The sequence below is a fragment of the Oncorhynchus nerka genome, linkage group LG9b (assembly GCF_034236695.1).
Source record: "Oncorhynchus nerka isolate Pitt River linkage group LG9b, Oner_Uvic_2.0, whole genome shotgun sequence".
In the NCBI taxonomy this organism is placed as follows: domain Eukaryota; kingdom Metazoa; phylum Chordata; class Actinopteri; order Salmoniformes; family Salmonidae; genus Oncorhynchus; species Oncorhynchus nerka.
The window spans coordinates 8,198,284-8,211,174 of NC_088424.1; the positions used below are offsets into that span (position 1 = coordinate 8,198,284).

The 12,891-nt window shown below is 41.1% G+C and overlaps 1 protein-coding gene across 1 annotated transcript in view; it reads left to right on the top strand.

The window, feature by feature from the left end:
• kcnq3 (potassium voltage-gated channel, KQT-like subfamily, member 3) overlaps positions 1-12,665 on the top strand; it is a 162,755-nt gene extending 150,090 nt beyond the window's left edge. The window contains exons 12-14 of the mRNA XM_065013223.1: positions 2,609-2,710; positions 2,850-2,937; positions 7,419-12,665. Of these exons, the coding sequence (XP_064869295.1) occupies positions 2,609-2,710; positions 2,850-2,937; positions 7,419-8,219 (991 nt within the window). The 3' untranslated portion in view covers positions 8,220-12,665. The remainder of the gene's footprint in view (positions 1-2,608; positions 2,711-2,849; positions 2,938-7,418) is intronic.
• The last annotated feature ends 226 nt before the right edge of the window (positions 12,666-12,891 follow it).

The window sequence follows — 12,891 nt, forward strand, 5'->3', positions numbered from 1 at the left end:
ATAAAAACTCAGTTTATCCGCTTCAGTCAATAATCCACTCGGTTTCCATCGGTCAAAATGCATACAAAATTAATCTCAAACGTTACCAATAAACTTTTCCAAACAAGTCAATCAACATTTATAATAAATCCTTAGGTACCCTAATACGCAAATAAACAATACAATTTAAGACCGAGAATTGTTATTGTTATTGCACTCCCTTAGGTTCTTTCACCAAGCAGTATTGTTTCTGTTGTTGATTACTAGACACTACGTCTACTTTGTATCGTTATAAACTCAGCAAAAAAAGAAACATCCTCTCACTGTCAACTGCGTTTATTTTCAGCAAACTTAACATGTGTAAATGTATGAACATAACAAGATTCAACAACTGAGACATAAACTGAAGTTCCACAGACATGTGACTACCAGGAATGTAATTATGTGTCCCTGAACAAAGGGGGGGGGGGTCAAATTCAAAAGTAACAGTCAGTATCTGGTGTGGCCACCAGCTGCATTAAGTACTGCAGTGCATCTCCTCCTCATGGACTGCACCAGATTTGCCAGCTCTTGCTGTGAGATGCTACCCCACTCTTCCACCAAGGCACCTGCTAGTTCCCGGACATTTTTGGGGGGAATGTCCCTAGCCCTCACCCTCCAACAGGTCCCAGGCGTGCTCAATGTGATTGAGATCCGGGCTCTTCGCTGGCCATTGTAGAAAACTGACATTCCTGTCTTGCAGGAAATCATGCACAGAACAAGCAGTATGGCTGGTGGCATTGTCATGCTGGAGGGTTATGTCAGGATGAGCCTGCAGGAAGGGTACCACATGAGGGAGGAGGATGTCTTCCCTGTAATGCACAGCGTTGAGATTGCCTGCAATGACGACAAGCTCAGTCCGATGATGCTGTGGCACACCGCCCCAGACCATGACGGACCCTTCACCTCCAAATCGATCCCGCTCCAGAGTACAGACCTTGGTGTAACGCTCATTCCTTCAACGATAAATGTGAATCCGACCATCACCCCTGGTGAGACAAAATCGTGACTCGTCAGTGAAGAGCACTTTTTGCCAGTCCTGTCTGGTCCAGCAACGGTGGGCTTGTGCCCATAGGCGACGTTGTTGCCGGTGATGTCTGGTGAGGACCTGCCTGACAGCAGGCCTACAAGCCCTCAGTCCAGCCTCTCTCAGCCTAAGTCTGCCACTGCAAGGACGATCAGCTGTCCGTCCTGTCTCCCTGTAGCGCTGTCTTAGGCGTCTCACAGTCCGGACATTGCAATTTATTGCCCTGGCCACATCTGCAGTCATCATGCCTCCTTGCAGCATGCCTAAGGCACATTCACGCAGATAAGCAGGGACCCTGGGCATATTTCTTTTGGTGTTTTTCAGAGTCAGTGGAAAGGCCTCTTTAGTGTCCTAAGGTTTCATAACTGTGACCTTAATTGCCTACTGTCTGTAAGCTGTTAGTGTCTTAACGACCGTTCCACAGGTGCATGTTCATTAATTGTTTATAGTTCATTGAACAAGCACGGGAAACAGTGTTTAAACCCTTTACAATGAAGATCTGTGAAGTTATTTTGAATTTTTACGAATTATCTTTGAAAGACAGGGTCCTGAAAAAGGGCTGTTTCTTTTTTTGCTGAGTTTATGTTACTCGTTATATTAAACCTACCACCTGCACCTGCTTCTCGACTCCCAGCATCTACATTACAGGAAGGCCCAAAAAAATTGTCAAAGACTCCAGTCACCCAAGTGACTCTCTCTGCTACCTCACGGCAAGCAGTACCGGAGCTCCAAGTCTAGGACCAAAAGGCTCCTTAACAGCTTCTACCCCCAAGCCATAAGACTGCTGAACAATTAATCATATGGCCACCCGGACTATTTACATTGATGCCCCCACCCCTTTGTTTTTTCCACTGCTGCTACTTGCTGTTTCATATCTTCATATCTTTGCATAGTCACTTTACCCCTACCTATATGTACATATTACCTCGACTAACCTGTACCCCCGCACATACATAGTCTCGTTACTGTTTGTTTTTTAACTTTAGTTTATTTAGTAAATATTTCCTTAACTCTATTTCTTGAACTGCATTGTTGGCTTGTAACTAAGCATTTCACAGTAAGGTCTACACCCGTTGTGTACAGCGCATTTGACAAATTTCAATTTGATGTTTATAATGTTCATGAGATCCAAGGTGGTGAAAGTTTACATGCTTTAAGTAAACAGGGCACCAATTCAGTGCATGCTGTGTAATTGTGAGATGCTGTGGTCTGTTTTTCTTCAATTGCATTTTAATCCAGACAAAATATCAAATTAATACAAATTATTTCACAATTCCTAGACAATATTTAGACAATATTTCTAATTCAAGAACTGCATTTCAATTAATTCTCTGACCTGTATCCAAAGGCGAGGCCTCTCAACCTCAGGCATATACATTTAAACTGACTTTCCGCCATGAACTTCTGTGTAAAAAAGGAGAGTTTAACTAATCCTTTCGTTGCACTTAGCATTTGTGCTATTTATGCGGAGAACATTTGAGCCCATGATTCTTTGTGTTGAAACCATATCACAATATCTGTTCATACTAATGTTATCTGTTCTTGTTTTTTTCTTCTTTTCAGAATAGACATGATCCTCGCCCCTGGTGCCCCTCTGACCCCGAAACATAAGAAGAGTCAAAACAAACAGAACCCATTTGCCTTTCCAACTCAACAGTCACCAAGGTCTGACTGCAAAGTCATTTTCTGTCAAAACTTTGCCCCACCGTCATACAATCTTGCATTATTTATACTAATGTGTGGTGCTTGCATCTTGTACTGCATTGCTCTGATCAAACTGTATTAATCCCTAAATGTGTTGCAGGCATGAGTCCTATCTAGCCAAAGCATCCATTCCAGATGCTGACCAAGACCAAAGCATGATGGGTAGATTTGTCAGAGTGGAGAGACAGGTACAGAAAATGCCTTATCAGTCCATGTTCCATCCTTTTTCTCTAGTTGTGCTCCTGAGACCTATGTCTGTTTTTCAGATGTGCCCTGCACAATACAACACATATACATATTATATCCAAAATATGCATACGCATTTTTTTTTTAAACACTGTCATGGGAAACACAAGTAAAACATCATAATTCACCTGCAAAAACAGTTACATTCCTCCACAAATAAGTCCCCAATCAATACTCTAAACTGCCCGAACGGCACCAGAACATTGATGAAATGTATTTAGAATATTGTTCCAGCAATACGGGACTTTAAACTAAAAGCAGATTTACCTAGCTCGGTGGAGACCCTAGGAACCTCAAGAGTTAACCAATTATGTGAACAGGTTAGGCAACTCAGGTGTCTATACTTCAACAGCACAGTTAGGTAAGACAGAAGTTTATGAAGTAGAACCTTGTAAATAAAAAGGGAGTAATGTAGAGATCTATGGGTTTTTAGTGAAGTCCAGCCAACCTTTTGATGCAAGATGCAGTGATGAGTATCAGATCTGTCACCTGTAATGAAACGAAGGGCACGATGTTAGATGGCATCCAAAGGTTTAAGAGTAGTAGCATCTGCACTTTGATAAATAATATCATCATAATCAGGAACGGATAAAAAGGTTTACTGAATAATCTGCTTCCTACTGCTTAGAGAAAGGCAGGATCTGTTTCTGTATTAGAAGCCAACTTTTAATCTTAGCTTCTTAACCAGCTCATCTATATGTTTTTTAAAATGTCCATATCCATATATATCCATATCAATCCAAATGCTTTATATGAGGGAACACTTTCAATTGGATATCCATCTGAGTGAACATGCATTTCATCTGAAACATTCTTGCAAGAATTTTAGAACAACATGTAAGGGGACAATACACTCCAAAATCAAAGTTTCTCAGATGTTTTCAGACCTCAAAAGTGGCCGCATGTAACACAATTCCAAATTCATTTTTATTTGATTTATTTCACCTTTATTTAACCAGGTAGGCAAGTTGAGAACAAGTTCTCATTTACAATTGCGACCTGGCCAAGATAAAGCGAAGCAGTTCGACACATACAGCAACACAGAGTTACACATGGAGTAAAACAAACATACAGTCAATAATAAAGTAGAAAAATAAGTCTATATACGATGTGAGCAAATTAGGTGAGACAAGGGAGGTAAAGGCAAAAAAAAGGCCATGGTGGCGAAGTAAATACAATATAGCAAGTAAAACACTGGAATGGTAGATTTGCAGTGGAAGAATGTGCGAAGTAGAAATAGAAATAATGGCGTGCAAAGTACATACAGTAGGGGAAGAGGGAGTTGTTTGGGATAAATTATAGATGGGCTATGTACAGGTGCAGTAATCTGTGAGCTGCTCTGACAGCTGGTGCTTTAAGCTAGTGAGGGAGATAAGTGGTTCCAGTTTCAGAGATTTTTGTAGTTCGTTCCAGTCATTGGCAGCAGAGAACTGGAAGGAGAGGCGGCCAAAGGAAGAATTGGTTTTGGGGGTGACGAGAGCGATATACCTGCTGGAGCGCGTGCTACAGGTGGGTGCTGCTATGGTGACCAGTGAGCTGAGATAAGGGGGGACTTTACCTAGCAGGGTCTTGTAGATGACCTGGAGCCAGTGGATTTGGCAACGAGTATGAAGCCAGGGCCAGCCAACGAGAGCGTACAGGTCGCAGTGGTGGGTAGTATATGGGGCTTTGGTGACAAAACGGATGGCACTGTGATAGACTGCATCCAATTTATTGAGTAGGGTATTGGAGGCTATTTTGTAAATGACATCGCCGAAGTCGAGGATCGGTAGGATGGTCAGTTTTACGAGGGTATGTTTGGCAGCATGAGTGAAGGATGCTTTGTTGCGAAATAGGAAGCCAATTCTAGATTTAACTTTGGATTGGAGATGTTTGATGTGAGTCTGGAAGGAGAGTTTACAGTCTAACCAGACACGTAGGTATTTGTAGTTGTCCACACAAGTCAGAACCGTCCAGAGTAGTGATACTGGACGGGCGGGCAGGTGCAGGCAGCGATCGGTTGAGGAGCATGCATTTGGTTTTACTTGTATTTAAGAGCAGTTGGAGGCCACGGAAGGAGAGTTGAATGGCATTGAAGCTTGTCTGGAGTGTTGTTAACACAGTGTCCAAAGAAGGGCCATATACAGAATGCTGTCATCTGCGTAGAGGTGGTTCAGAGACTCACCAGCAGCAAGAGCGACATCATTGATGTATACAGGGAAGAAAGTCGGCCCAAGAATTGAACCCTGTGGCACCCCCATAGAGACTGCCAGAGGCCCGGACAACAGGCCCTCTGATTTGACATACTGAACTCTATCAGAGAAGTAGTTTGGAATGGAAGAAGAAGGTTAGGAAATGTAGATTTTTGGGACATTAGATTGCAGATAGGTAGGGAAATTGAGAGGCAGGTAGACAATAATCCATTCATACTGAACAAAAATCTAAACACAACATGAAACTATTATAGTTATAGTTCATATAAGAATATAAAATCAAATAAAATGTTATTTGTCACATTCCCCGAACACAACACGTACAACCTTACCGTGAAATGTTTACTTACAAAAACAATGCAGTTTTAAGAAAATAGAGTTAAGAAAATATTTACTGAATAAACTAAAGTTTAAAAATTTAAAAATAAAAATATAAACAAATGAATACAATAAAATGAGAATTGAAATCAATTCATTAGGCCCTAATCTATGTATTTTACATGATTGTCAGGGACGCAGCAATGGGTGGACCTGGGAGGACATAGGCCCATCCACTGGGGGAGCCAGACTCACTCACTGGGGAGCCAGGCCCAGCCAATCAAAATGAGTTTTACCCCACAAAAGGGCTTTATTGCAGACCAAAATACTCCTCAGTTTCATCAGCTGTCCGGGTGGCTGGTCTTAACCATCCGGACAGCTGATGAAACTGATGGTAGAGAAATAGAGAAAATAATAAATGTTAATTAACAGGGATGTAAACAAATTTGTTTTTGGTGTTCCATTTCGGTGTTCCACATCATTTTGGTGTTCCACATCCACACCCTTTTGGTGCTATTTAGAACCCTTTGCAGAGGGTTCTACAAATAACCCTAGGTAGATTGTTTTTCATAGAATCCTCTAAGAAGGGTTCTACCAATAAACCTTTCATCTTTGAAGAGTTGTTCCTTGAACCCTCCATGTAGGGTTCCAGCGGCCTTATTAGCCTTTAAAATTAAACTCATTATGACAATCTATAACATATCATAAGGCCTTTCTTTGATGGCCTTGCTGTACCCTAACACAGTTGTGTGAGGAAACTCCTGGTTTACAGGCCATATCAGGCCTGCAAGTCACATTATGCTGGCGAAGTTATATGTTATTCCTATTAGAATCCAGCCTGAGTGAGGATATCCAACATTTGGAACTTTAATTCACCCTCAACCTGCATTCAGAATAACTGCTGGGGGGTAGAGAAGTGTGAGTAATGAGACTACCTAACTCATCTAAACTGTGTAGTTCATACATGCGTGATCTATGAGCATGAGCTATCCCTAGTTTAAAAGTGACTGTTTACTGGAAGCTCTACAGCACCATTTTCCCTTAAATTTTCCCTCCACGTGGGCCAGCCTTATAGCAATGCGAGTTCCAGCCAATGAGGTTCAGCCACTTGCCATTTGAGTGACAGCTAGCAAGATGCACACACAGCAGAGCGAAAGAGAAGGCAATGGCACATGTGTGATGTAGTATGTGATTTTTGGCTCGTGAGCACTACTTTCAAAACTACTGGCTAAAAAGTATACAAAAGTACCGGAGAATCTCTAACACCAACACTGGGATTATTTTACACCACTGTGTTAAATTCATTTAACTTCTGAATCAACACTAGAAATGTTATATGGAAAAATCAACACAATGTCAAATAAGCCAATTTGCTGTGTACCATACAACACACTGCTGGTTGACTCATACTCCCTTCAATTCCTCTACTCTCTGCACAATAAAATACTAATTTGAAAGACATAAATCATATCACTATGTCAGTACTGTATATGTAAAATGATTAAGGGAATACCAGCGGCATGCACAAAAAGTCCCATATAGGTATAGTTTTTAAAACGTTCTCACACCTATCTTAAACATATCAGATTACTTAAACTCCTGATGCTAAGGCACTAATGCTCCGTCACTATTTAAAAGAGAAAACAATATGTATATGTAGAACCCTTCTATCCTTCCAAAAAATCATCAAAGAAGCCCTTCTTCCAAAAATAGTTATTAGAATGAAAAAGATTTGAGGTAGAACCTGTTGCCTTACAAGGAACCCTCGTCTCCAAGAAAGGGGTCTTCAGATGAAAATGGACCTTTGTAGAACTCTATCCCTCAGTAGAACCCTTTTGGAACTTTTAGGAAAAAAAGAGTGTAGGATTGTAGTAGTTCCAGTATGTAGGTGAGTAACTGTTGTGTTGTCTCAGGTGGAGGACATGGAGAAGAAGCTGGACTTTCTGGTGGACATGCACATCCAGCACACTGAGCACCTGCAGGTGGACTCGGCTGGCGCCGCCCACATGACCACGGAGCCCCTTGACCATGTGACAGGCAACACAGGCTCTGACGGCAAGGAGGGCTGTGGCTACACTGAGATCCGCCAGGTCTTCTTCAACTACACCGAGACATGCCCCCAAATGTCCTACCAGGTGCCTGTGAGCAAAGTGACGCCTTACTACAGCTGCCGCAGGGAGCCCAGTGCTGCAGCTGGAGGGGCGGAAGGAGTTGGAGGACTGGGGCTGCCTGGGGGTGGCTACATCCCCCCTGACCCAGTCCCACCTGGCCACCACCTAGCCCCGATCCCTACCTTCACAGAGCGGCCCAACGTACTCCCCATCAGCTCACTCCTGGACCCCCAGGTGGCTGGACGGGATGGAGGGCATGGGCCACAAAGTCCCTACACGGAGCACCTCACGCTGGGGCTGGGCAGGACCATGGGGCAGAGAGCGGTGACGGACACTTCGCCGCTATCTATGCTTTCTGTGAACCACGAGGAGCTGGAGCGCTCACCCAGTGGGTTCAGTATATCGGGGGAGCGCGAGGATAGGGAGGACCCCGCGCTGGGGACAGCAGGGGGGTCGGGAAGGTTGCAGGACAGCCGTTACCTGGCAGAGGGGGAGACAGACACCGACACGGAACCCTTCACGCCCAGCGGGGGTGGGGGGCAACTCCCCATGTCATCCACAGGAGAGGGCTTCCCTGATTCTGTATGGAACACACCGCCCTGAATCGCTCACCATTTTTATTCCTTAATCTTACACCTCCTCACCAACCCTTATTTAGTTTGAGTCAAATCGACAACCTTAAGCCCCTAAGCCCATGCCTCTAAAAGCCAGTCGTCTTTGGGTTAAACGGACATCAATGAACTCAACGCCATGTGCGAGTTCAATCGGCACATGTCAATTATTTTGGGTGAAATCCATGTCTCTACACCTAAGTCAGTTTGGATAGACTTTATCCCCATAGACCCCAATTCAATCCAGATTTAATTGACACTGAAACCTGACTCATTTTGGTTTACACCCTACACATATTGTGTGACCCAATGGCCCAGAGAAAGCCACGGTCTCAAGACTGCGTACACACACAAAAGAAAAGACACCGTTTGTATAGTTAACAGACTTTGTACAGTACAGCGCACTCATCACAACATACATAAAGCTAAGATGAAAAAGTATATAGCATTAATATAAATATATACGTCAAACCTTTATCGCTGCAAAGCAAACCGCACTGCATGTACCGCATGCATTCTTTTTGTCGTAGAGCCTGCAATGTTCAGGTTTCAGGAAAAAGAAAACAGTTTTGAATGGTACTTATAAATACTGTCATTTTTTGTAATACTTATTTTTTTATATAAATACATTTAATTTTTTTGCATGGTTTGCATGATGATGCACCATTTACAGACAGTTGACCTGAATATTTTTAACAAAAGTCTCCTGTCTCATTCTTTAGTACAGTACATGTGTTGCTTACTAATGTCTGTGTGAGTTGGGAAAAGAATGACAAGCCAGAGACAAAAGACTTCTGCTTCCTTTTTGTCAATAGACAATATAGGGATGCCCCTTCTTCTTTCATGCTGTGCAGTTTTTGAAAGGTTGTTTTAGTTCCTATCAGAAATACATTCAAACATAAAATCAGTCATTAATTCACTACTATCCTTAAATGAGAGAGAACTCTTCCTCTTTGACACACCACATATTTATTTGGCATACAGTAGTTTTTGCATCTTTAAAAAACGTGTAATGACACATTCAGGACAACTCAAGTAAGTTCTGTGATGAGGCATGGTAAGAACCAATTCTTGCATTATAAGTTACAGATCTGATAAGTTACAGATCATTTGGCAGATAGGCTTAAAGTGAATTTGCACATGCCATGTCTAGATTAGAATAAACGGTTATCTAGCAAGATTGCATCACAAATTCTGATTCCATAATTTAAAAAAATCATAATAACATTGTATGTACTTATAAACTTATGACAAATCACTATATAAATAGTACAATATCTGAAAACAGCTAGAATAATACCATAAATATATAATCTACATAGTATGTAAAATGAGAAAACAGTGACAATATCATTACATTTTCACAGAATGTAATGAAAAGTGTAGCATGATGTAGGTCAACTTTAACGATAAGTGAAACAATTGTGTAATGTCTTATTATATTACTGAGAGCAGATTGGCAAATAAATCACAGTGATGTGAATCACTTGAAGAAATATGAACAAAAGTGAAAAAAATGTCCCCCTCACAAATGTAACATTGAAGTTTTTAGTGTTTTTCCAAAATGGTTTATTTTCTTTTTGGTTAAAAATGGAAAATGTAGTTTATTTGTAGATGTTAATCCAGTGGGTAAAACTGTTTGCAATTACGTCATTATGCTGTCTTTTATGACGCCCTAGTCCGAGGAAGTTTTGCTAACGTCTTTTTAACAACCAGAGAAGTGTAATCTGGCCAGATAACAAAAATGTATTGGAATGAAACAAAATGGCATTATCTGGTTGTAATCTAGTTATATGACATCTTCTCGACCAGACATACAGCATCCAGACAGTCTTTAAGACTTGCCAAATTTTAGACTCAAATGTTTATTTATCTACATGTTTATATTTTACAATACAGATTGAATTGATAGAACAGATTAAAGACATAAATACAAAATTAAAATAATTGTTCATTTTAAACAATGTTTTAAGTGAGAAGTAGACATTGGTCTGACGCCGAAAAAGAAAGGAAATTCACATGACCACCACAATGCCTACTCCATCCATGCTCTACCAAGGTTTTTCAGCTAACAGCTTTGACCTACTACAGTAGCTATGTTGGTCTATTGTACTTCAAACAATGTGCATGCAGTTTGCTTAGGATTCAAACCTTCTCAAACAGCCTACTGTAATTCATAGTCTTATAATTGGTGCTCCCACTATAAGGTGATTTGTACCACATTCAACTTAAAATATTGGCAGTGCTATTGTAACCTTTAATTTGGCCTCTGCCAAAAGATCAGCCTTTATGCCACAGGTGATGTGCTTGCATAACTGCAAGGGTTGCTGGTTTAAATCCTGTTCTGCTGCCTGTAGCCCTTTAACACCCTAAGGTCGATGTCTGCGCCCCTGCGGAAATCTAATTAGTGTTAATAAAATCCACATAGAAATCTGTCCAGTTTGAGCTGGATATATCTATGTAACACTTCCACATTTGTGGTGAAAGGTGACAGAGCAGTGTTTGTCAGACCATGAAACATTTCTGTTGTTGTTTTGCTCTAGGACGCCCACAGGCCTCACAAGACTCGTCTGAAGGTCCCCTGGTACCAGTTGAAAAAATAAATGGAAGTATATATGGAGACTGTTTAGTGACAAAAATAAGGGGTTAAATACATGTAAAAAAAAAAAAAAAAAAAAAAATCTGATCTTTCTTATATGTGACCGACTGGCTCAAATCGGTCTTAATTAGCAACATTTGAAATTGTTGTTTTTTTTACATTGGAGAAGAGTAAAGACTACAACATGGTATATCATACACTCCATTTTTGAGGAACAATGGGAAAGTAATTATGCTTTGAAAGTTGATAAACTTGTAAACTCACTTTTGAGAAAATGGCCTTTGAATGTTTTGGTACCTAGAGTGAAGAGCTAATCTTTGTCTACACCCATTCAGCATTGTTCACACCCTCTTAAGCTTTAGCCCCACCCATCTCGTTTCGCTCTCTTAAGTGCACACTTGACGCTCTGGCCAATGATTTGTTTACCTCTGGATAACATGAAAACAGCCTAACCAGCACTGCTGGCAACAATTTCATTACACTTTTTTTGCTGACGTTTACTGACACCGGCTATACTCAATTGGTGTTGTGCGTTCGTAAATTCATCGGTTATTCGGCGCTCTGGCGTACTCAGACTGAATTTACGAACGTTTGCTAGTTAAACACAATAAACATAGTGCCAAATCATGTCGTTACTACCCTGCATGAAACAGCTGGGACCTAACCAACCAGGTTCGATGTTAGCTAGCTAACATTAGGCTCTAACTAACCAAGCAAACGGCTCTGGGATACGAATAATAACATCGTACATGTAACTTTAGCTAGGGAGCCAGCCAGCTAAAGTTAGCTAGCTAGCTAACAGTACACTTTAGCTTAAGACATATAGTTAGCTAGCTAGGTAAACAATGAACCTAGCTAGGCAAACAACATGTAAGATCATACACATCACGTAACGTTAGCTAGCGAGCCAGCAAGCTAACGTAAGCTAAGTAAACAACAGTTAACATAAGGCCAGCTCATGACGTTACTACGCCTCGCCTTGCTGGTAGTGGTAACTAACCAACCAGATTCAATGTAAGCTAGCTAACATCAGGATCTAACTATCCAAGCAAACAGCTATGGGATACGAATAATAACATCATACACGTAACATTAGCTAGGGAGCCAGCCAGCTAACATCAGCTAACAGTACACTTTAGCTTGAAATTAAACCACTTCCTGTCAACATTTGAAACGTGTAATATCTGAAAATACAGCTAGCTAGACTATCTTACATCATCAGGCATGATGGTGTCTCCCTGTCACGGATGCCATCCCACGGTTGCCCTTAGTTTGAAGATGTAATCCGGAGACGGGTGTTTTCTCCATCTCTTTAGCTATCATACTGTAATTCCACTGATTTCAAAACTCGATCCTCCAGAAAGTGGAGATCAACACTTATGCAGCTCCACTACACGATACATTTTTTTTAAAGCAGAGTTTGACAGGATTACCAGCACAGACTGACCAGCTCAATAGACAGAAGCCCTCTATATGTCAGACCAATCTGAACTCCTCTCTCGGCATGTCCAGCCCATTCATTATCTCAGCCAATCATGGCTAGCAGGAAGGTTGCTGTTTTTTTCTGTGGCTTAACCAACCAGGCTCATAATTTAACAATCGTATTTGTATTTACAGATGGCATACAAGTTTGTTGTTAAGGCACATGAAAGTTCACGTTTCAGAAGGCATTTTGATTTAAAAAAAGTTTACATTCAAATGGCTCTCCTGTGAAGTAGTGACCCGCGACATACACCTAGTTTCCTGAAACGAGTCACATATCTCTCAGATATGATAGACACTACACTTGTTTTTTGGGACTCTGTTGTTCCATACAGTTTGTGTTATTCAATGCGTTCGTAATAGGCCAAATAAAATGTTATCAAATCATTTTTGCATATATTTTTGTTGTATTTCAAGAGGTCTTAAAATTCTAAATCAAATAGCAAAATGATCATTGGTATGACCTTCTTAAACCAATTCCATATAGCTTAGTAGTACCCCCCTCCCCAGCTTAGACTCTTATGGGTTAATAGCTCAAATCAGTTTGGAACTAACTATTAACATAGGTGTAGAATTTAGCATG